At 46.1% G+C, this 24,937-nt stretch overlaps 2 protein-coding genes across 3 annotated transcripts; both read left to right on the forward strand.

Moving 5' to 3' along the window:
• Positions 1–5,020: 5,020 nt before the first annotated feature.
• ERMAP (erythroblast membrane associated protein (Scianna blood group)) lies at positions 5,021–14,744 on the forward strand. Its single transcript, XM_058553849.1, has 11 exons — positions 5,021–5,105; positions 5,342–5,680; positions 5,942–6,223; positions 7,646–7,762; positions 8,286–8,318; positions 9,336–9,368; positions 11,334–11,354; positions 12,147–12,167; positions 12,263–12,289; positions 12,372–12,398; positions 13,982–14,744. Exons 1-11 carry the CDS (start codon positions 5,021–5,023, stop codon positions 14,704–14,706), a joined length of 1,710 nt encoding a protein of 569 aa, XP_058409832.1. The 3' UTR covers positions 14,707–14,744.
• A 3,144-nt stretch (positions 14,745–17,888) lies between these two features.
• Positions 17,889–24,390, forward strand: ZNF691 (zinc finger protein 691). Of its 2 annotated transcripts, none has more exons than XM_058552127.1 (2): positions 17,889–17,935; positions 22,254–24,390. In XM_058552127.1, exon 2 carries the CDS (start codon positions 22,263–22,265, stop codon positions 23,115–23,117), a length of 855 nt encoding a protein of 284 aa, XP_058408110.1. In that variant the 5' UTR covers positions 17,889–17,935; positions 22,254–22,262; the 3' UTR covers positions 23,118–24,390. The 2 variants fall into 2 exon arrangements, with proteins under 2 accessions (XP_058408110.1, XP_058408111.1); XM_058552128.1 differs by lacking the exon at positions 17,889–17,935 and adding an exon at positions 20,459–20,781.
• Positions 24,391–24,937: the final 547 nt, after the last annotated feature.

Here is a 24,937-nt window from a genome sequence, read left to right on the forward strand (position 1 = left end):
TTGTGCCGTTAGTTCTTCCACCAATCCTGAGGATTGGGGGTGGTAAGCACAGTGGAAATGCTGCATTATTAGCCAAATGTTACAAATAGATTTATCCAGTGAAATGAGTTCTCTCGTCCCTATGTAACTCAGTAGGAATTCCCCAAACAGGAATTATTCTCTCCAGTAATAATTTGTCTAAAGCCATTGCTCTGCAAGGAAAGGCCTCAACCCAAGGTGAGAACACATGGATCATTACAAGATATATTTATATCCTTGAGATGGTGGCGTTTGGACAAAGTCCAATTGCTGTACCTCAAAGAGTCCCTTAAGAAGGAGAAAGTCGCCTGGTGATTCATGAAATAGTTTCCCTAGATTATATTTTGGGCATAAAACACAATGAGTGTAGGCTTTATGAGCCACTGTGGGAAAGAGTATCCAAAAGTATTGTTTTCCCCACAAAATTACCTTTTCAGGTGCCCCATGGGTTAATTGGTTAACTGGAGCAGTGGCAATTGTGCTCCAACAGGTACTATGGGTTTTTTATTGGACCCAAACCACATCTGTGGGGGGGAGGTCTCAAAAATTCCCCCTTTTGACTGCCATGTCTGTTTATCTTCTTCCGTGGCAATTTCTTGAGCCTGTAGAAGGAAATCTTTTACTGGGTTAGCAGAGTTAATGCAAAAGAGCAGGCATTCTCGAGGCTGAACAGCATATCCAGCTTGATAATGTCTTGCTTATCATTTAAGTAAGACCCGTCTGTAAACCAAATTAAATAGAATGCAGTCACGGTCTTTTCCTCTTGTGATGTTGGAGGCAAGGTAGCGGGGTTAAAATAGTGAATAATATTTACCTACGCAATATAACCTAAGAAGGTTTCTCATTTACTTGACAATGCTTCCCACGCAATTTAGCATAAAAAACAAGCCTAATTAGTTGAGTATCTCCCTCTTTATGGGAAGAGAGAATAAATTTCTTTGAGAAGTCCCAGGGCCCTTTGAAAATTCTCAAAGAAAAAGTCAAAAGAGAGACTTTACGTGAAACAATGCTTAGTTATCCACTCAAACAAAGTGACAACAGAAACAGTCAAGGGCAAACAGAGCATTAAACGTCAAAAAAAAAAAAAAAAGCCATAATAGAAAGACCTCAGTCTTTTGAATATAGGAAATTACCTTGACAAAACATAGATCTCTGTCGCTTAGGTAAACTTACTCAAAGGTAAAGAAAACCTTTTTATATACTAACTTCTTTATCAAGAGCAGACTAAGAGTTTAAGAAAATTATCCTTTTAAGAGAAAGAGAAAACCAAATTCTAATTTTTGTACTAGCTTACTTCTGATATTAAAACTTATTTACTTAATTAAATTTAATTTACTTTTAGCCAACTGACCATGCACAAAACTCTTTTCTCAGGGTTCCTCTTCAACAAACCTTCTATAACTTTCTTTTCAGAATTTGTCCCATGCCTTTCTTTTTTTCCTCCTAGTACTTTGGGACAAATTTATCTTTCTTAACCAACAAAAAAAATATTTTCATTCTTATACCTTCTTTACTGAAAATACATCTTTCCTTGAATACGAAGATGTTTTCCTTAATTTTTAGTAGCTTTAATCACATATATTATAATTTTTAACCCTTAGAAACCTTAATTTTTAGTGAAAACTAAGTAAGCAATTATAAACTTTCTTTTACTTTAGCATTTTGTGGCTTGGCAAAGTTATAAATACCTTTCATAATTTCTAAAAACACATTACTTCATAGTACAATCTTTTAATAAAATATAAGACGTTTACTAATAGACCTAAACACCTTTTAGTTTTTCTGTAGTAAGAAGCCAAGAGTAGGTAAACTTATATTTAATAATTAATGTCTAATATTTTATCTTATTTGGAGATGATCTAGATATTCAATGGATTTTTATCATTTAATTTAACCTAGAAAAACTTCAAAGTTTCCTGTTACCACAGGGATTCTGGAAGCTATTTTAAGTACATACACCGTAACACATAATTACTGTTAAAAGTTCACTCAACACTCATCTTTTTCACATCTATTTAGTTACTTGTTCCCAGTAATTATTTAGATTGCCTACAAGACTTCATGAGACATTAGACAAAACTAGCCATCATTTTAAGTTATTATTTTTGTTAGCCAGTCTTGCAATAGAGATAACATCATGTTATTTGACCAACAAATGCAGAATAAAGGCTGCGTGTCTGCAGCCTGTGCAATGCTGACAACTCTGAGGACATGCCTATTTGTTTTTATTGATGTCTTAATAGTTTATAACATTGTGAAATTTTGATTGTACATTTTTGTTTGTCGATCACCATATACATGTCTCCCTTCACCCCTTGTGCCCACCCCCTACCCCCACTGCCTCTGGTAATCACAATACAGTTTTCTCTGTGAGGACATGCCTATTTTAGGCAAACCAACAAACTTAAATAAGCTTTTATTTACCAAAGATTATTTCATATCATGTTAACTTGAAAGACATTTGGGTTAGTTGCACTTAGAAATCATTTTTGTAAGCACTTACTTTAAGCCAGTTAAACAGAGCTCTTAATTTTAGCCATACTATCGGAGGTAAAATATCACGCACATATAACATACATATAGACACACACATAAACAACAGACAGATGCAACAAAGATTTTATAGCCTCTGTTTTAAAAATTTTCGCAGTTTGCATCTGCAAAAGCTTCTTTTCCCATTTTTTTTCTTTCTTTCAGTCTTAGGAATCTGGGATGCACTAGATATTCCCCTTTTGTTAAGCACTTGCCCAAGTCTCCAGAGTTTGGAGGGGAGGCTGGCGATTAGGGAACTGGTCGGTCTTTTTAGAAGCTTGATTTCTGACTTTTCTTTTGGTTTTGTTTTGCTATAAAGTCTGAACAACATCTAAGGACAGTGTAGTGGGTCAGAAGTGTGTGAAGCTTGTGAGTGTTACTCCCTAAAGAAAGGTTGTAAACACTCTCTTCCGTGCCTCGGTTTTTCCTGCCGGCAGCCTAATACTGTCATGGGGGCTCAGAGTGCGGGTGACCAACCCTCATAAGTGCTTCCCTGGATGAGCTTTTAATTAATTAACGTGAGTGATAGTGGAGTTCCCTATGGGCCCACTATGCGTCCTGAGGATTTGACCCTCCAGCACTCCCGCTAAGGTTCTCAGTCACCTGAGAACGCCTTTCAGCCAGGAGGAGCTGATGTCCCTTCTTTTCTGAGCTAAACAAGCTCAAACTCTCATTTCTCTATCAAGCAGTTTGTTCAGACTTCATAAACACAATTTTTTTCCAATATAAAGCCAAATTAAAAAGGTCAGCCTGCCCCATTCACTCCAAAATTCACTCCTGCCCCCTAGGCTCCCCTGGCCTAGGAAATTCCCCCTAGGTTTACCTTTCCTAGGAATTCCCCCCCTAGGTTCCTCTGACCTAGGGTATGTACCCGTACCCCGTTAAGACACCTAGTCTTAAGGTTTGAAACAGCTCATATAAACTCTGGACCATCGACCTAAAGTAAGGAAGTCCAGGTTTCAGGAGAACTCACCAGGGTCACCTGAAGAATGCAGTGATCGGGGTGGTGGGGGGCTCAATGGGCCCAAATGCCAGTTCTGTGTAGATTCCAGGTGGTTTCTGGTGGGTTTCTCTGAAATCCTGCTGTGACTACACCAAGAAATGTTGACACAAAATAACCAATACCCAGTCTATAGATTGAGAAATAAAGTGGATTACTTGAGCCAGAGTGAGGATTATAACCCGTGAAGGCCTTAGAAAGCGTTCTGGAGAAGCACGGTTTTCAGCACAGTCTTATGTCTTTTTAGAACAAAGAATGTACATTAAACACACCCAGGATGTATTTTCATCAAAATTTCAAAAGGTATTCAGTTGCAAATTAGCAGGTCAACATCACCGTATGTCAGGAAAGGGACTGATTTGGGCGTTACTAATAGGGCGTTACTTGTAGGAAGGGAAGTATGAGTTCTCATCTTAAGAGAGTACATTCTTTAATCTAAGCGGATGTACAATGTATGTTTGATAGACCATAAGTCAGGCTTTTTAGTTCAAGCTGAATCAATTTTGAACCCGAATAGTTACCCCAGATACCTCAATATGTGCGAATCTCTTGTCGGTAAGGAATCCTTTAGGCTCTCCCTGTTGTTAATGCACAGAGGGACCCACACCGCCCAGGGACGACTGTCCTCTTTTAGTTTGATAATAATGACAACAGTGCATTTATTGAGCATTTATTCTGCCAGGCATTTGTGGCAAGTGCTTTACATGCATTATTGCCTTGAACCCTCACATTCACCTGTGACGAGAGGCCCCTTTTAGATCAAGAACTGGAGGCCCACAGATGTTATACAACTGTGCAGGGACACAGAGCTAGCAAATGGGTGGAGCTAAGACTCGAACCCAGGTCTTTCTGACTCCAGACCCCGAGTTGGTAGAATTAGTGCCTTCATGAGGAAACGGAGGGACCTCACTGCCTTGGCTGGTTGGTTTTTGACAGTCAAACTCAAAAAGCTGTCAGGGAAGAGCTGCAGGCTACATTGTGGGTCGGAGATTGGCTCGCAACAGGTGCTTCCCAAGCCTGGCCTGGAACAAACTAAATGCAAAAAGAGGCCAGTACTCTGGTGTTTACCTGGTTCGTTGTGAGTATAAGGTCTCATTCTTCCAGACTCCTTCGTGTGCCTCCTAAGTCACACTCAGTGTCTCACCCTCCCATCCTCACCGTCCTCCTGACTCAGGCATGTATAGACTTAACCATGATGCCAGCCTCCGTGTTGAGCACTTACCTCCTTCGGTCCTCACAACAATCCTGCAAGGAGGCACAGTTATTATACCCATTTCAAAGATGGAGACACAGAGTCTCAGAGAAGTTAAGTCACAAAGATACACAGAGGTAAGCAGCAGAACTGGGATTCGAACTCTGGTCTGTGTGCTTTCAGAGCGCAGGCTATGCAGCCTCCATCTCCGCCCCAGCTCTGACGCTGTACCCTTTCTCACAATCACCAACCCTTTCTGGTGTCTCCTCTTAGTTCGGATGGAGATGGCAAGTTCCTCTGGCTCCCGGCTCCCCAGCTGCCTGATTACTCTTGTCTTCCTCCAGCTGCCCGTGCACGCGTCAGGTAGGAATTTCTGAACCTCCTTCCCTGCCTACAACGTCTGACGATGGAGTCCCAAGAATAAAGAGGCCTGGCCAGAGGCCTCATTTCATCTTGTGTTCTGTTGTTCCCCCAGTCCTTTCCAATACCCTTCCCAGGCGCTGTCCTTCCCCAAGATGTCCCCTCCCTCATCCCTTGGCAAGCTCTTGCTCTCCTGTCCCTCCCAGACGGGTTGTCCCTTTTTTGTCCGCACCGCACAGGGGACGCCAGCAAGTTCCACGTAGCCCCGCTAGGGGGCACAGCCGAGCTGCTCTGCCCGGTCTCCCTCTGGGGGGTCACGGCGACCCCCGCCGTGACGTGGCTGCGGTCCGCGCCCCCGGGGCGCTCCCAGGCTGTTCACTTGTCCCGGGATGGGCAAGACCGGGAGGAAGATGTGATGCCGCAGTATCAGGGGAGGACGGCGCTGGTGAGAGACGCCCAGGAGGGAAGTGTCACTCTGGAGATCCGCGATGTCCGGCTGGAGGACCGAGGGCCCTACCGATGTCAGGTCCAGATCGGAAACCTGAGTCGAGAGGGCACCGTGACCTTGCAGGTTGCAGGTTAGTCATTTTTAAGTGAGGACTGAGGTGCCCCCAAGATCTGAATCATGGGATGCAGTTACTGCTAGGGGTGGATCTGGGAAGGTACGGGGACGAAGCCAGAGACTGTCTTATCCCATTGCGAGAAGCATGAGGGGCGGAGAGATGGCAAGTGCCTCTAACAGTCGTCCCCCCTCACCAGCGGAGGCTGTGGGAGCGGGAAGAGGGCTCTGGCGGGGACCACGCCCTTGCCGAGGCCTGCCAGGCAGCTCTCCTCCCCAGTTCTAGGGTCGGACCCTTACATCCACGTGAAGGGCTTCGACGCTGGATGGATCCAGCTGGTGTGCAGGACGGTGGGATGGTTCCCAAAGCCTTGGGCCCAGTGGAGAGACCCTGAAGGCAGAGTGCTTCCATCCCTGTCGGAGGCCCATTCCCTGGACGAAGCCGGGCTCTTCGCAACAGCGGTGTCCAGCGCAGTCACGGACAGCACCCTGGGGAATGTGTCCTGCACCATCCGCAACGTGGCCCTGCGCCAAGAGAAGACCACAGCCATGGTCATAGCAGGTAAAAGCTGGGACAGGAAACAGGCTTGAAGTCCCTGGTGGCTCCAGAGAAAACTCCTACCCTAGTGGAGACTTTATAAAGTATTTTCAAATTTTTTAAATTCTAAGAATAACACGTGTTTATGGTAGAAAACTTGAAAAAATATAGACTTTTAAAGAAACTAAAATATGAGCTAGAGTTTCATAAATAGGCAAGAACCACTGCTAACATTTTGGGGCATTTCTTTCTGGACTTTCTTGTATGTATATATCTGAGTGTGCCTGTGTTTATGTGTATGTATTCTTGTGCCTAGGGCTTTTTTCCCCACTTAATATGTTATGAGGATTTTTTTGCCCATGTCCTTGAGTAATTCTTGGCAGCATGATATTTAAGGGCTGCATAGTATTTCATTGTGTGGTTATAGCACAATAAGATTACTCAAAGCCCTGTTTCTGGACATCTGGATGGTTTCCAATTTTTCCTCATGTTATAACTAATGGTTTCGTGAACATTTTTGCACGTATTTTGGGAAATGATTCTGATTATTTTCTTAGAATTAGATTATTTTCTTAGAATGTAGAATTAATGGTGTCAAAGGAGTATGACCCTTTTAAAGACCCTTGAAACATGGGACCATATGGCAGAGAAGGGTGGTGTTAGAGCTGAGAAGGATAGACTGTGCCTGGGATCCCAGGTGGGGAGGAGGGGTCATGGACCTCTGTGAACCCCTTCCTTCTTTTCTTTCTCTGTCCCCTCCCTTCTTCTCTTACTACTGCCCCTGCCTCTCACTACATGCTAAGTGCTTTACATCCTCATCTCTTTAAATCTCCCAGCAACCCAACGGCACAGGGCTTACTATCATCCCCATTTTACAGATGACAAACCAGGTTTGGGGAGGCTCAGTCTCTTGCTTGTGTCCCACAGTGGTTGAGCGAGGACTCACACCAGCTTAGGCTCTCTACCACTTGTCAGTGCCTCTTTTTTTCTTGGCCTGCGGCTGTAGCACCATAGAAATTGTTTTGCCCCTGCTGATAAAGGTTCAGAGCAAAGGGCTCACTGACTGCTGTTCCAGAGCGGAGTGAGGATTTGAAGGAGGAGGCAGGTGGGTGCTCCTGAGAAGACTGGAGGTGATTCCTGAGGAAGTTCTCCAAAGTCCCTGGATAATGTGTTTCCATTAAGTTTACCCGTTGTTTTCAGGCAGGACCATTGAAACCACTGCCAAGAGATGGACATCTCACTTTAAAGTCATCCCTGGGTCATCCAGGGTTTGAGTTATTGAGAGAAGCAGAGAGCCTTACCAGTCTTGGCTGGAGCTCTCTCCCTAGAGGTGATGGAGACAGTTGGGATGTGCCCGAGCCATCTGCCATCTGAAGTGGAGCCTTTGGCATAGGAGAAGCTCTCAGGTGTCTCCTTGAGGGTGGTCACTGGTGGTTTTTGTTTCAGCCCCATCTCCAGGGAAGATCTCCTCCTCAGCAGTGGCTCTTGCTGTGATCCTGCCTGTTCTGGGGCTTCTCATCATGGTGGGCATTTGCCTCATCTGGAAACAAAGAAGATCAAAAGGTAAGTAAGTGGCAAGGGAGCCCAGGCTGGCAGGAAGTGGGACCTTGGCTTCTTTAGGAAAAGGCCAGGAGGAAGTAGATATAGACATGACAGTTATCCATAGGTTGGAGAGAAAACTGGTAGAGCCATGCTCTGGTGACTCACATTGCAGAGAGGATCAGGGAAACTGCAGAAAGCTCCTGGGCAGAGCTGTGAATTCTCATCTTTTGAGAAAGTAAAAATAACTGATCCTGCCAGTCTTCTAATTAAGAAATCCAATTCTAGCCATTGGATAAAACCCTCATAAATATGATCATATTTCACAGGATCTCAGGGTTGCAAAGCACCTTGAAAGTCACATAATCCAACACTCCTTTCCCTGTGTGGTGGTTTGAAGACCCTCTAATCCTTTCAAATGGTCACACACCCACAGTGACAAGGAGCAAAGTTTGACTCAGGCAGCTCGGGCCATCTTTGGACAGTTCTGCTTGTTAGAAAAAGCCCTTCCTTAAGCTGAGCTGACATCTCTCTCTCTCCCTTCCAGAGAAGCTTCTCTATGAACAGGTGGTGGAGGTGGGTAAGTGTCCTGGGATGGGTGGGGATGTTTCTCTGTTTCGTTCATTTTTGTGCTTCTAGTGCCCACTCATCTAAACTCTGTACCTGAAGATCCCAACATCTGCTGTCCTTGGTAGTAGTGGTTGGGGTTGGGGGTGGTGGTCTATACCCATCATTTCCAGTCTTTGCTGACTCTTACTTGTAATAGCTTGTCTTCCAGTATGTTCGGTGATTTTTGTTTGTGAACTCATTGCTTGATCTTATTCTATGGGAGTTCGTGTAGGTCTAATGTGAGGGAAGCTTTTATTCATTCAACAAATAATTGATAACTGTCTACTAAGTGCCCTGGACTATGCTAGATGCTGGGGACACAGTGGTGAGTAAAAGAAGACACAGTCTTTGCCTTCTTGGAGTTTTCAGTCAGGGAGGTGTACATGAATTCAATAATTACACAAATAATGTGTACAAATGTGATGAAGTGAGGTTCCGAGGGCCGTGATGACTGTGACTAGGAGAAACCAACCAAACTTGGGGGATGGGAGAGGAGTTCCCAGAGGAAGTGATGTTTGACCTGGAGGATGGACAGGCATGGGGACGAGGGAAGAGAAACCATCCACAGCAGAAAGAACAGCTTGAGAAAGAAACATAGTGCAGAGTGAGGGGAGAAGTGACAGGGGGTGAGGCTGTGGAGTTGGGAAGGGCCAGGCCATGGGAGGCCTTGTAGATCACAGAGAGGATTTTAGTCTTTCTCCTCAGAGCAGTGGTGAAGCAGTGAACGGGGATATCCCGATCAGAATTGTGCTCGGAGAAGCTCTCTCTGGCTGCCGTGTTGAGAAGAGATCAGAAGGAGCAAGATAGGATGTGGGGGCACTTTGGGCCACTATTTCTGTCATCAGATGAGAGATGATGAGGCCTGGGTCAGGGAGGTGGAGGTGGAGATAGAGGTAGACAACTTCAGGAGCCAGTAAAATTGATAAGAATCAGGGACCCTCAAGATAATGGCACAGAATCTCATTTTCTTTTACTTTCCTTCCTCTAGAAAATCTTCTCTCAGACCACGCAAAAGAAAAAGGTAATTACGTGGATAGAATAAGGGGTAGGGAACAAATAGCATTCTTTCTCCTTCTACATAAATGCTGACAGTCTACTATTATACATACATTATATACACACACCCACCACACATATATAGCCTCCATTAATATTACTGGAATTTTTCCAATATCAAGGGGCTACAGGGTTGGTGGCAGTGGGTGAGGTCAAAATTCACACATCTGGATTATCATGAGCTCCCTTCATCAGCCTTTCCACCAGTCATCTAAAAGGGTCTATATATTACTTAAAAATTATATAAATGTGGTCGTATGGGACGTATGAGAATCTCAAGGATCCATTCAACCTGCGCATGTGAGAGGTGGTGTGATACAATGGGAGGCTCACAGGCTCTGGGGTCAGCAACACCTGGCTCAGATCATTGGTTTGCCACTTATTGGCCTTGGATAAATCACTTTACTGTTCTGAGCTTTGGTTTCCTCATCTGTAAAATGGGGGTAATAAGTCCCCTCACCTGATTGTTTTCAGGATTAAAAGAGACAACTTAAAAAACAGTTTCCTATTACAATGTCTGGAACTCCTTTCCTTTATTGTCATTTCGTCTTCATTAATTGAACGTTTGCTCTGGGCCACAAGGGTAAAAGTCAGACACCTAGGGTAAAAAAAAACAGGCAGGGGCTCTGTCCTTTGAAAGTCTAGCTGGAAAGACAAGTTACTGGCTCAGAAATGGCTCCACATGCAATGATTTGGGCATCTCCTCTCTTCCTCTCTTCCATCTCCTCCAAGCTGGTGAAAGTGTGGAGATGCATACCTCAGGAACACTATGGCTGTTCCGTCCAAGAGCAGAAGGAACAGTGTGGTGTACTGGTGAAGGCCTCCGACTAGGATTCAGACAGACTTGACCTTGAATCCTGCCTCCTTGGCCACTTAGTAGCTGATGACCTGGGCAAATTTTCATGTCCCTCTGAGCCTCAGACCACCACCCTGTAAAATGGGAATAATAATTATACGCACCTCATGTTGTTGAGAGGACTCAGTGCCTACCTCTTTATAAGAACAGGACACAATAAATGGAGGCCATTAGTAGTGGGAACGGTGAAAATAAACCATAAACTCTTTAGGGGCCACATCATATCCTTGCAGGATGTTTGGTCCTGTCCAAAACCATTTGGCATGAACCAAATATGCTCATGCACATTTTGGACAGGACCAAATATCAAGAACCTCTTGGCGTGGACCCAATGTCTTATGGGCTAAATATCTTATGGACCAAATGTCTTATGGACATTTTAGGCAGGACCAAAATGTCTGCTAATCCATCATCTTCAGCTTTATTTCCCCAATGCCTAATGCCCAACACATGCCCAACCCTTAGCACAGGGCCTGGCAGTGGACTCAAATGTATAACTTCAATTCTCTGGCAGGGCCAGTGCTAGGGGAAAATGTGGGCTGGACGGCCCTTCCAGGGAAGCCACAAGTACTCCCCTGAAGCATATGAAGCATACACATATGTCCCCAAACCTTCTAGGATCTCCAAATCTGTGAATCTCTCCACAGAACTTCAGGGGATTTACTGTAGAGAACAACAAAGCCGTGCCAACAAGTCATTGTAGGTTTCACTGTACACATTTCACTGTAGATAATTATAAACAGTAGGTTATAAAAGGGCAGAGAGGCATACACTCACGTCCACACAGTTACAAACAAACGGAAACACTCATGTGGACAGCAGAAATGAAACCAGGCAGACGAACACGAAGGGAGGAGGAAGGAGGAACCAAAGTCCCAGGCAGTCTGGGCCGTCGGAAAGTGGCACCAGCAGCGCTGGATGCCTGTCTGACCTTTGGGAGATGTGAATGGGTTAGGGGCTGGTAGGATCACTGTCATCCTTTCCACCATGGGGGGATGGAGTGATGAGACTTTCTGGGCTCCAGGGATAAAGTGGCAGCACCTGCTCACTCATGCCTCTGTCTTTCTTTTTTAGGAAGCCTCCATAGAGCCCTCAGTAAGTTCCGCTCCTCATCCGTAGCACAAACCTCGTGCTGCTGACATCGTTCTTTTAGGATGAGTGTCTCAGTTTCATTTCCTGGGGCAGATGAGAGGGGAAAAGTGTACTTTGAGCCATGGGGTTGTGGATTTCTTGGCTCTCAAAGGCCTCTTTTCTCAAACATTCCCTGCACAATTATTATCTAGTTTCTAAATGGCAAGTGTTTTTCCAAGAAGAGATGTACCTCCATAGATGAAACCTTCTGGTGGAAGCCTATTTTTTCACCTGGGCATGACATCCCCTTAGGTGGGATCCAAGGTGGACGGATCCTCATTAAACTTGATGTGTGGAGTGGTGTTTCTCCACCATTTTATGTCTAAGAACCTCTCTATAACAAACAAACAAAAATCTTCAGACACGCGACATATCTGTTTGATTTTACATTGAGAAAATATACATAAGAAAATCTAATAGAAATTCAGTGATAGTTGGAAATGAACTTATATTTTACTCTTTTCCTACAACATCTACATACATTTATGTTGTCATTACCTCTATGTATGAGATGCATTATTGATTCAGTCTGCAGGTAAGTTTTGGCTCACATAGGAATTCGCTGACCCTGTGTGGTATCTCTGGGGACCGCTGGACCACATCTGGGAGCCATTGCTGTTGCAAGCCCAGTCGTGGGGGAAGTTCAGGGTGTTGCTAGCGAGGATGTGATGTGGGTGTATGGTTGGGATGGGACTGTAGCATTAGGGGAATGTGGAAGCCCTGGTTCTGATTTGTCAAATTGTTTTTATTCTTTAGAGAAACTCCGGAAGGAACTGAGTAAGTTTCCCATGTTTTTACAACTTAGATACCAATTTATCTCCTGTTGATTTTGTATTTCCAGTGATAGCTCATCCTCGTTTCTTCTTTTATAGAGTTGAAAAGAGCTGCAGCAAATTCAGGTGAGATGCACTTTCCCCATGCTTGAGCCCCCCCCAGGCTTCTCCATTTCTCCATCACTTTATCCCCTTTTATGTCTTTCAGGCTGGAGAAGGGCCCGCCTGCACTTTGGTGAGTTACACCACTCAATCCATCCACGTTCTGGAGCCCACTGGTCTCTTCCTTTGGAATGCAGACTATAACTTAAAAACATTTTTTTAATCAAATCTGTTTATCTGCTTATCAAATTAAAAAAATTTCTTTGTGATTTTTTGAGGGGTCACATTTAGACTGAGAAAGACTCTCCTCTTTCAGAGCACTGACGAATATTTGGTTTCATCATGGATTTTCTATGATTTTTGAGATTTTTCTTAAGTTTATTGATTATATGTTATTTCTTTGTGACTTGTCTGCTCCTCTCCTATCCTGGTTACTTTTTGGTTTGTGAGGATTCTTACTACATGAAGTATATAAATTCTTTGTTGTATTTGTCACAAATTATTTTTCTGAGTTTTTCATTTGCATTTTAATTTCCTTATAGTATTTTTTTTGATTTGGGGACTCCGTCCTACCCCACACCTGGATGAATAGCCAGTGCTCCTGTCTCTTTCTGCACATCTGCCGCACTCTTCTTTCTCTGAAGGTTGATTTTCTTGGGGTTGCTGATTGAGATTCTCAGAGGAGGGGATGGGTTGGGCGGATGCCCCAACGTAATAGACTACACAAAGGTTTCATAGTTTTATTCTAAAAGTTTTGCACATCTCTGTTTCAATTTATGCCTAAATAGTTTGCATTTTTTGCTTCTGTTTCTGTGAGATCTGTTATTTTCACTGCTTTGGGGTCTTTATTAGTTTTCCATGTTGCTGTTTCCATCTCCTGCTGTTCATGCTGTCTTCCTTCGGGCAGGTACAGTAGAATCAATGAGTCAGCCACTTGAAAGAATGCCAGGTCTCCTTGGTTGGCATTCTGTCACAAGCCCTTCCCACACTCACAGTCTGGCTTACTCCCACCACCTTGGCAGAGTCCGGATTTCGTGGATTTAACTTTCCAAGAAGAACCTGTTTTCTGTACTTAAGGAAGAAAGGAAACTCACTGTGACCCTCACAATCCACAATTTTAAGGAAGAATCTTTCTCTCTATGTTAACATTTAAAAATGATAGTTATAGGCAATAATTTTAGCTGACAAAATGAGCATCACGCACTCCCTGTGTGAACGAGGTGCTCTCTCGTGCATCAGCTCATCAAATCTGCACGACAGCCTGCAGCGTAGATGCTGCTATTATTCCCACTTTACAGATGAAGAAACTGAGGTTTGGAGATGAATAACAAGCCCAAGGTCACATAACTAGCATGTGGCAGAGCTTGAACTCAAACATCCTATCTGGCTGCTGCATCAAACATCAAAGCCTATGTTTATTATCATCCATTAGATTCCCCTGGAACATCGAAGACAAAGGCAGTAGTTCCTAAGGATTAAGGCAGCTTCAGACAGATGAAAACCTTTTCCTCTTTCACTTACTACTTTATCAGGAGATCCGGGAGGCTGAAAGACAGTATTCTTTGGTTCCAGTACATATAGGGGAGGGGGACCATGAGCTAAAATAGGCCAACGACAGTGGTTGCAGACCCAGAGATTATTTTTTCCTCTAAAGCTACCCAAGGATGGTTTAAGACCCGGCCTTCCCCAGACTCACCTCTCTGTGACTCTCTGCAGTGGCGGTGACCCTGGACCCAGACACAGCGCATCCTAAACTCATCCTGTCTGATGACCGGAGATGTGTGAAGCTTGGAGACAGGAGGCAGCCTGTGCCCGAGAGCCCCCAGAGATTTGATTTTGTCGTCAGCGTCCTAGGCTCTGAGTACTTCACGGCTGGCTGTCACTACTGGGAGGTGTACGTGGGAGACAAGACCAAGTGGATCCTGGGGGTGTGTAGTGAGTCAGTGAGCAGGAAGGGGAAGGTGACTGCCTCGCCTGCCAATGGACACTGGCTTGTGCGACAGAGTCGCAGGAATGAGTACGAAGCTCTCACATCCCCGCAGACCTCCTTCCGCCTGAAAGAGTCCCCAAGGTGTGTGGGGGTTTTCCTGGACTATGAAGCAGGAGTCATCTCCTTCTACAATGTGACTGACAAATCCCACATCTTTACTTTCACTCACACTTTCTCTGGCCCCCTTCATCCTTTCTTTGAACCTTGTCTTCATGATGAAGGGAAAAACACGGCACCTCTAATCATCTGTTCAGAACTCCAGGAATTGGAGGAATCAACTGTCCCCAAGCCAGAAGAGAAAGGTCACGCCAATGGAGATGTGGCCCTGAGGGTGGACCCTTCCTTACTGCCCCCTCAGACACCGGAGCTTTTGCCGCTCAGGGATCTGATCCTGCCCTGGCCTTCTGACCTTGGCCCAGCCCTCCAGGGGCTCAATGCTCCTTCTTTTTAGGGATGTGCCCCATTACTCGCTCCCCTGACCGTCTAGCCCAGTGCTCCTGGCCCAACACGTGATTCTGGAACATCTCATCTCCTTTCCCCAAATCCAGACCTTTTTGTGGTTTTTATTTGTACTACCTTTCTCTGGGGCTCAGCTCTGAGCCCTTCCCTCTTTCTGGGGACGTGAGATTCTTGTTGCCTTGGAAGAAGAATTCTTGAAAGCCAACTGAATGATCAGATTAGGTTTAGGTGGTGATGTTGAATGTGCGTGGCTGAGACCCAGGGTTCTCTACCTGAGGGGATGTTTAGAAGAACTTCATCCTGCCTCATCCTGCATCCAAGCTTTTAGTCATGAAGTTATGGTGCCCAATCCCTGACTTCTTACTTGTCCCATCAAGAACTGCTTTTCTCCTGTTCTCTCTCTCAGTTCAGGCCTCTAGCCCTCAAAGCCAGTTTTTTTTTTTAAAGTAAACGTGTTTTGGATCACATACTCTTCCTTCTTTCTGGAATATGAGACGAGGGTGGTGGGGAGAGAGGGGTAAAACATGCTGTCTTTTTCCATTTCCTTGACGCTGTTTACAACATAGTGTGGTGACATCCAGAGTACCTGCTTTCAGGTACATGCTTTCAAAGCTGATTTGTCTACTGATGATAACCAGGTACAGGGACTTGAAACGTGGTAGCTGTAATCCTGAAAAGCCTCAGGAGCACAATCAGGGGGCTGGGAAGCAGTTTCAAACAGAGCAGCCCAGCTGTGTGTGGCCTTGAAAAGATAGTGGCAGATGAGTGAGTCTGGCGCTGGCCCTTTTTTTTTTGTGAGGAAGATCAGCCCTAAGCTAACATCCATGCCAATCCTCCTCTTTTTTTTGCTGAGGAAGGCTGGCCCTGAGTTAACATGCATGTCGATCTTCCTCCGCTTTATGTGGGATGCTGCCACAGCATGGCCTGAGAAGCGGTGTGTCAGTGTACACCCAGGATCCGAACCCCGGGCCACCAGCAGAGGAGCGCGCGCACTTAACCGCTACGCCACGAGGCCGGCTCCTGGCGCTGCCCCATTTGAATTCCCTTCCGGGATTCAGAAAGGCCCAGCTGGAAAAAGTGGCAATTTTAACCACTGATGTAGAAGCTTTTTTTCCACAAGACATTACATTGGAAGACTTGACTGTGTAGCACACAGCCTCTTAGGTCAGAGAGTACTGATTTCAAATAGGAAGTTGGTAGACCAGGTGTGAAGATAAAATAATGAACCCGATTTTTCCATGTGGATTGCAGAAAGAAGCCGCTTTCAAGTCGCACTATGTATGTGATCTGGCCCCTTTGTGGAGATGTTTGCTATCAGTTTGCAGATGGGTACACGGTTCTACCCAACAGCATATATTTGGAGAGAGAGCGAGAGAGAGAGAGAGGTCTTTATTATAAGGAATTGGTTCATGCAGTTATGGAGTCTGGCAGGTCCCAAGATCTCTGCTCCAGTGAGCTGGAGATCCAAGGGAGCCAATGGTATAGTTCCTGTCTAAGACTGAAGGCCCAAGATCCAGGAGAGCCTACGCTGTAGGTCCCATTGGAAGGCTGACAGGCTCAAGACCCAGGAAGAACCAATATTTCAGTTTGAGTCTAAAGGTAGGAAAAAAGTTGATGTCTCAGTCTGAAGGCTGTCAGGCAGGAAGAATTCTCTCTCACTAGGGGGAGGGTCAGCTTTTGGTTCTATTCAGGCCTTCAACTCATTGGATGAGGCCCACCCATGTTAGGGAAGGCACTCTGCTTTACTCAGTCTAGTGATTTAAATGTTAATCTCATCCAAAAACACCCTTACAGAAACACCCAGAATAATGTTTGATCAAATATCTGGGCACCTTGTAACCCATGCAAGTTGACATATAAAACTAGCCATCAGAGCCTGAGTGGAATTTGTTGTTTGCTTTTGTACAGTTCTTAAATAAAAGTTTGGTATTCCTTGTTTGGCATGCTGTTATTTTCATCATGAATGAGAAATTGTTGGAGGAAGGCTTTGGGCTGGAAAGAGAAAAACACATTATGGGATTAGTTTCCAAACAGCCTTAAGTCCACCCAAGCAAGCTGTAACCACAGTTAAAAATAAAGCCACAGTTTTATTTCGAGTCTGCTGTCTCAGTATTTTATTTATATCCTTTTATAAACTAATAGTATATGTGGGGTATTTACATTTCATTCATCCGTATTCAGTTTCAAACATACTTTCCTGAAAACTCAATCTTACAACTAACTCACATTATTCACACTGGCTGCACCCAAGAGAACTTAGCAGCAGGAAAGAGAACTGACATTTGTGGAGGGAGAAGCTTTATATGTGTTAAACTTATTTAATCCTTACAACAGTTCTGCCAGAGATTTTACAGGGGAGGAAAATGGTGCTCCTGGCTGGTAGAACTGGGACTATAAATCTGGTTTATCTAGCTCTGAAGACAATACGCTGCTCTTTGCACGGAAATACCATGCATATATGAGAAGCCTGAAGAATTTTAGCCTACATAGTCAATTAGACTTTTTTTTTTTTTTTTAAAGTAAAACCTGAAAAAAAATCCTAATCCTGGGTATACCTTAGTGGTGGTGTTGTGTCTGGATTGATGAACGACAGTCAGGTTTAACTATGTAGGACTCGGAAAAATCCCTGCACTGGGGTGTTGGGAGACCCAGAGGCGGTCCTTGGACAGCCAACATTTAGTTTCTCTGACAAGCGGACTGGGTTAGTTATCTTCCAGTTCTACAATCCGTTAAGTTACGAACCTTGAGTGAGGTGCGGGACTCTAGGCTTCACGGGATTGTCTACACGACCGACAAGGGTCGCCAAGTCAAAGTAAAGAAATACTCTGAGTCCATGACCCCTTGGAGGTCATGTAGGTTATCTCTACCTATTCTACAACTTCCCAGACCGGCGGCCCTGCAAGTCGGCCTTTAACGTCTGAGCCTAGAGCAAAGCGCGACCACCCAGAAAGGTAACCAACCCAGTCTCCACTTCTCAGCTATAAACTTCGCTAATTTTCTCGGGACTACAACTACCAGCAGGCCACGCCCGAGGCCAAAGCTTATTGGCGGTTCCGCCTGGGTTTCTTGCGTTGTGGCAGATAGTAAAGCCAATGGGAAGGAGGAGTCGTCCTCAGGGACCAATCCTGAAGAGGGAGGGCGGATCCTCTCTGGGTTCCGGCTCCGGCTCCTCCCCCGGCCCAGGGAGGCGGTGCTGTCCGTGACCGAGCGGCGCGAGCCAGGTGGGTGCCGGCTGGGCCCGGGGTCGCGGCGGGAGGCGGACACGGCTTCGCGGGGAGCTCTGACCGGGGCCTCTTCCTTTTCACCGTGGAGTTGGCGCTGTTGCTTTGCTCCCCGGACCCGGGGGGGAGCCAGTGGGGCCCTGTGGTCTCTCCACCCGGACCCTCGTCCTCCTCCCCCGGCCGGCGCGGCCAGGCTGCTGGCCCCAGCCCCTACCCTCGGGCCCTTCTCCTGCCTGCCTTTGAGTACTCCAGCCCCTCTGCCACTGACCATGCCTTTTGGGTCAGCCCCTCCTCCTCTCCCACTTCTGCAGCTCCAAGCCTGCCGGCAACTCTGGACCCAGCTGCTCTCTTAGAACGGCTGTACCCTCGGACTCCGCCGGCGGCTTCTCCCCGCCCTGCTACACACAGCCCAGCGTCTTGGGCCCCGGTCCTCTAACACCTCTGATTGCAGCCTTTGCCCCCGTCCCCTGACCACCTCCTCGGACACTCGAACTCCTTTGGTCCTCTTCTGTTTCTGACCCGTTATCCAGCTGCCTTGTACAAATCCCTCTTCTTCAACACCTTGCCCCTGGTCTTTCCAAGGTACTCCCTCCCTTCCTTCCTCCAGCCCTTGACTTGACCCTAGAGGCTCCAAACTTTGGCCCTTCAGACCACTTTCCAGCTTGGCCCCTTCCCTCTAACCCAGACCCTTGGCCTTCAGCATCTGTGATCACCAGCCCGGGTCTTGGCTCTTACTTCTTAGACCTGGCCCCTTCTCCACTGCCTCAGTCCCTTCCACTCTTGGTCTTCTGTATCTCTGGGCCTCCTGGGACGACAAGCCCCATGGGCCCCTTTCTCCCCCAAATCTCTGAAGTGTGATGTGCAAGTATCTCTGTACTTCACCTGCCACTCTCTTCTCAGTAGATAGTAGACTCCCCATCTCTGCAAGTCTGGATCTTGCTCACCCATCCTGCAAGTCTAGCTCAAATACCACCTTTTCGGTGAAGCCGCTCATCCCTGATCTCTTCGGGGGGATATGCTTGTGTCATCTGAACTCCCGGGACACTGTTTTTATTTATTTCCTTCCTTCTTTCCTTCCTCCCCTACCTTCTTCCCTCTCTCCCTCCCTCCCTTCCTCCCTTCTTCTCTCCCTCCAATACTAGTGTCCTGCTTTAAATCACTGGCTTTGGAGACTGGCTTTGGAGCTATGGGCATAGGTCCCAGTTCTGCCACTCACTTGCTGTGTGCCTTTGGGCAAGTTACAATTTCTCTGAGCCTCAGTTTCCTCATCATTAAAATAAGTTGTGAGAATGAAGTGAGATGATTTGTATATAGTGCTTAGACCAGGGCCTAGCACTTGGTATGAGCTTACAAGATGTTAACTATTATTATTATTGGTTCCTGTGTAATGTGCCAGGTGCTGTGCGAGGCACTGAGAGGTGGGTACAAAGGTGATTAAGGCACAGTTCTTGCCCCCCTGGACTTAACCTTCTACACTGTATGGCAGTTTCTGAAGTTCACGGCCTGTTGCACTGCATAGTACCATAAACCATTTGAGGGTAATAACCCCAGTCCTAAATCTTTTTGCTTTTATTTTGACCCAGCATTCAGCCCTGGGTAGAGTCAGAGCTTTGTGAAGTATAGGTTCTCAGAATAGCAGGACTGGAAGTGAGTGGAGGCTGTGTAGCTCACTGCATAGAGAGAGATCCTGGAGCTCTTGGTGGGGTGGGCAGGGGCGGGGAGTGAATTAAGACCGTATCCATTCACTCATACATTCAAAAGACATTTGAGCACTCGGCCTTGTGCTGGGGAGAGATTACCAAAATGACCCAGTCTTTGCTCTCAAGTTGTTTATAAACTACTAGTAGAAACAAACGTGTAAACAGATAATTGCAGATCACTGTAAAAGCAAGTGCAAGATTCTGTGGGGCATAAAGGAGGAAGTGGGCAGGAATCAAGAGATTGCTGAGGAATAATGGGTAAGAATAGATACAAGAAAGCATGAAATGGGTTCTGGAGACAGGCCTGGCCTCCATTTATTCAACTCATTCAACAGATATTTATAAAGATCTACCTGTATGATTGCCACTACTCCAGCAGTTTGGGTTACATTAGTGAATAAAACAAAGACCCTGGCCCTCATGGGACTTATGTTTTATCAGGGGGAGACAGACAATGAAAAATAGATGTAATAAATAAACAGAATGTTAGAAGGTGAGAAGTGTTGTGGGCCTGGGGGCTGGGAGTGTGGGAAAGGTTGTAGTTTTTAAAAGGATGGTCAGAAAACAGTGAATAAGTATCAAGGAATAAATTGTTTCTGATGTTTACTTGCATATTTGAAAGTGAAGCAAGCCTATTTTTCACATTGCTTATTCTAGATTCTTCAGGAAACACTTTCTAACAGGGATTGGTAAACTATAGCTTGCCTCCTTTTGTTTTAAATGAAGTTTTATTGGAACACAGCCATGCTCATTCATATTGTCTGTGGCTGCTTTTACGATACAATGGCAGAGTTGAGCAGCTGCAACAGGGATCCTATGGCCCCAAATATTTACTAAATATTTACTATTTGGCCCTTTACAGAAAAAGTTTGCTGACCCCTACTCCTTAAAGATTTGAGACTCTGTCTATATTTCACATTTTAGATTATATACAGTCTTGTACTATGGTTTAATTAAAACTTCTTTTTCTTTCCTAACAAGATCACATAAGGGATCTATTTTGTTCTTGTATGCTCCACAGGGCTAGGACATAGTGTCTTCAACAACTGTAATAGCAGCCATCATTTGCTGAATGACTAGTATGTGCCACACATTATATTGAGCATATTAGAGGCATTTTCTCAAACACAAAGTCCTGCAGTGTTGGTAGGTATCGCAGTTTTAGCGATGTGGGAGTTGAGGCTCAGAGTGGTTGAATAATTTGCAGAGTTATAGACATAGTGTGTGTCCCACTGGGATCCAACCGTAAATGTCGTCAATGCCCCTTCCATTACTCTGTGTTGCTCTTGGCCAAAAATACTTGCTGACTTGAAGGAATGATCCATCTTTCATTTTCTATCATCAATGTTCTATCATAGTCTGTACTTCCCTCCCTCATCCCTTTGTTCACGTCACTCTGTATGGTATCTCTACCAGCTCACTCTGCCTTTTGAAATGTTATTATTTCTTCAAGGCGCAGAGGAAACACCACACTTCTCTTATCGGAAGTACTTCTTTCCCTCATTGCTTGTCCTTGGTATAGGGACTCAAAGGAGTCTGTGCAGCTTAGCAAGCATTTACTAATGTTTGTATAAGTAGGCCCTGTGCTGGGTGCTGTCTGTGTATGTGTGTAGCTGTGTGTGTGTGGAAGTGTGTGGTTTGTGTATCTGTGTCTGTGTGTGTCTTTGTATGTGGCATGTGAGTGTGTGGCTGTGTGAGATTGTGTGTGGTGCGAGAGTATGGCTGTATGTGTGTTATGGTGTGTGATTGTGTAGCCATGTATGTGGCTGTATGTGTGGGAGGACTGTGTGTGTGTGTGGCTGTATGTGGCTGTGTGGTGTGAGAGTGTATGTGTGGTGTGAGTATATGTATGGCTTTGTATGTGTGACTGGTGTGTGTGTGTGGTGTGAGAATGTAGCTGTGTGTTTGGTGTGTGACTATGGCTGTGTGTGTAGTGTCAGTATGTGTGTGTGTGCACATGCAGCTGTGTATGGTGTTCAAGAGTGGAAGTGTGTACTGACCAATTGGAACAGACACAGCCCAGGCCCTGCAGTAGGTCTTGGAGGTCCCAGAGGTTAACTCTTTAGTCGTTAGATGATAGTGAGGTCTGGGGACAGGAAGGGTGGCAGAACACTTAAGAGGATTCAAGCTGGGCCTGTAAACAACTCGGAGAACCTCAAGAGTTAGAAGTTCTGTTATGTCCATTTTGAAAGCAGGCAAATAGATGGATACTTTTAAGGAAGGTTTTTCAAAAAAGATTAACATAAAAGGAGTTTCAGTTAACCTGCAGTTAGGCAGAAAAACTGAACTCATCCCCAGATGGAAGCTCCTTTACTTGCATATGAATTATAGTCTAGTCTGTCATTGTTTAGTGGTATTAAGAAAAGTTATGTTAATCAAATTGCATGAATATCATCTGTTGGGGGTGCCTTCTTTTTGCTCTGGTGGTTAGTTTTAAATATCTGTGGAAGTTTGTCACTTGAAAGTTAGTAAGTAAAGGCATTCTATCCAAGTATTCCAGTTAACTCATGGATGGTTCCATGGGGAAGCTTTACACCCCTTCAGCCAGAACAAGAGAGTCCCTGTGGTCTGGCCTGACCCAAGGAATAAAGGTGTTGGCCATTTGTGTTCATTCTCAGGGTTCAGAGATGGGCAGTGAGAAGGAGCAGAATCCAGAGCAGCACCTGCCTGAGGAAGGGGAACGGGGTAAGCCTTGGAGAGTGGATGACTCCGAGGGTTTCCGGATCCCAGATGGGGAGAAAGAACGTGGGCAAGAGAGCCTTTCGGAGGAGCCACAAGGGATCCAACCAAAAAAGCCATGGCAGAAAGTCACTGTCCCTGCTGGAGAGCCAGGGGACCCCATTGCTCATCCAAGGCCTGAGGCTGATGAGAAGCCCTTTATCTGTGCCCAGTGTGGCAAAACCTTCAATAATACCTCCAACCTGAGAACACACCAGCGGATCCACACTGGCGAGAAACCTTACAAGTGTTCTGAATGTGGCAAGAGCTTCTCGAGAAGCTCCAACCGCATCCGGCACGAGCGGATCCACCTGGAAGAGAAGCACTACAAATGTCCCAAGTGTCAAGAGAGCTTTCGGCGGCGCTCGGATCTCACCACACACCAGCAGGATCACCTGGGCAAGCGGCCATACCGCTGTGACATCTGTGGCAAGAGCTTCAGCCAGAGCGCCACGCTGGCTGTGCATCACCGGACCCACCTCGAGCCAGCACCCTACATCTGCTGTGAGTGCGGGAAGAGCTTCAGCAACAGCTCCAGCTTTGGCGTGCACCATCGCACCCACACAGGCGAGAGGCCTTACGAGTGTGCCGAATGTGGGCGGACCTTCAGCGATATCTCCAACTTTGGAGCCCACCAGAGGACCCACAGAGGGGAGAAGCCCTACCGGTGCACTCTGTGTGGGAAACACTTCTCCCGGAGCTCAAACCTTATCCGCCACCAGAAAACGCACATGGGAGAGCAGGCGGGGAAAGATTCCAGCTGAAGGAGAGACCCGGGGAGAGAGTGAGGAAGAGAAGTGGGAGACCCCAACCTAGTGTAGGAAGATCTTTAGGATCTGCTGCTGCCCCCTTGACCTCAAGCCCTTCATCTGATTTTGGAGAATGGTTTCCTGTTGCCTCTGAAGCCAGGATCTCCAGGAAGTCCTGAGAAGGGACTCAGAGTAAAAATCTTTGCCTCTTTCCAGGCCAATTTCTTGCCTTGGAAAGTCAGAGGAGCCAGTCTTGGCTTCATCTGGGGGTGACAGAGATAGAGGGTAGGCTTAGTACATGCTCATATCATTAGGGCAACCATCCCCTGGCCTTTGAGGACGTACCTGTGAGGCGGGCATCATTATCTGAAGGTCCTCCAAATTGTATGTGAACTGCTTAGGGCACATTGCAGTGGCCTGTGGGTTCCCATCTGCTGTGCCCTACCTGGGCTGGGAGGAGCAGCCTTCCCAATGGAAGGGGCCTCCTTGGCCTGGAGAAGATGTCTGAGGTCCTGCCTTAAGAATGAAAAGGAAGCCCTCAGGGAGCCATGATCCAGGGACCTTCATACTCCCCCATGTTTGTGACTTGTTACCCCCACCCCAACCTGCATCTGTTCCCCAAGTGATCAGCAGTAAAACCTTCAATGAAAAGGACCTGTGTCCTTATTTGAGGGCATCAAAGAAGTGGGGAGCTGGGGAGATGGTCGCACTGCAGCTGCTCTGGAAGGGAGTTGAATTCCAAGAAAGACAGAATGGGTGGCTGCTCTGAAAAGCACAGGAAAGCAGGCTGAGTCTGGGGCCTTTGAGGAGGAAGGGGAAAGGAAAAGAGGTAACATTAATTGAGCATCCACTATATGCCATAGATTCTTTGGGTCACGTTTACATTCTTGATCTCCTTTTGTTGGCACAGCAATCCTCAAGGGAGTAACGTGAGGAAATAAAATTGAGGAAAGGTGAAGTCACTTGCTGTGAAGTCACACAGCAGGTATGTGGTGGAGCCAGAGTTCAAACCTGGGCCTCCCTTGATTCTGAGCTGATGCCCCCTTCACTCCATTTACCTTGTTGGCTTCTGAAGGAGTAGCTGCTTAGAGGTCTGGCCTGGGACCAAGTGATTCCCTGGAACTGGGAGCTAGTATGGGCTCTTGATGTGGCCCTGGACCATGTGCTCTGTGGGAAGCCAAGCATGAGAGCCTTTTCAACTTTAGATTATTGAATCACACTTACTGTGTGCCCAGGAAAAATGAGTGTCAGGGAGTAGAGGGTGACGGGTGGGGTAAGATGAACCCATTAGTAGCAATAGTTTAGTTCCCAAGGCTGGGACCACGTGGCAGGGATCATGCCTGGCTTCCTTCCATTCTTTGGGAAAGCCTGACTCCACATGGCAGATTTCAGTGTTTCCTACATGAAAGTTTAGTGCTCACCCAGATTTTCTCCAACAAACACAAAAAATCCTTCTCTACCTCTCTTGCCAATCTGGGGTCCTGCTCTTCCAGAGTGAGGGGCCGCCTTTGTTTGTAGCTAATTGGCAGAATAAGATTCTGGCACTAGACTTGGAACTGGCACCACCCATGATCTGACCCATCACATGGGACCTGCCACCCACCCGTGCCAGGAGCTTTACACTCGTCGTCTTACTGGATGCTCACAACAACCCTGTGAAGTGTGAGTTGTCCACATTTGACAGATGCAGAAACAGGCTGACAACGTATAGAAATCTTGCCCAAGATTACATAGCAAGTAAATGGCAGGGTCAGGAACTTAGCTTCCTTCTGCCCGAACCCAAAGCCTCTATTTTTTCCACCTGTAAAAGAAGACTTCCCAAATGGTTCCCTGAC

This window comes from Diceros bicornis, chromosome 13 (assembly GCF_020826845.1).
Source record: "Diceros bicornis minor isolate mBicDic1 chromosome 13, mDicBic1.mat.cur, whole genome shotgun sequence".
NCBI lineage: Eukaryota > Metazoa > Chordata > Mammalia > Perissodactyla > Rhinocerotidae > Diceros > Diceros bicornis.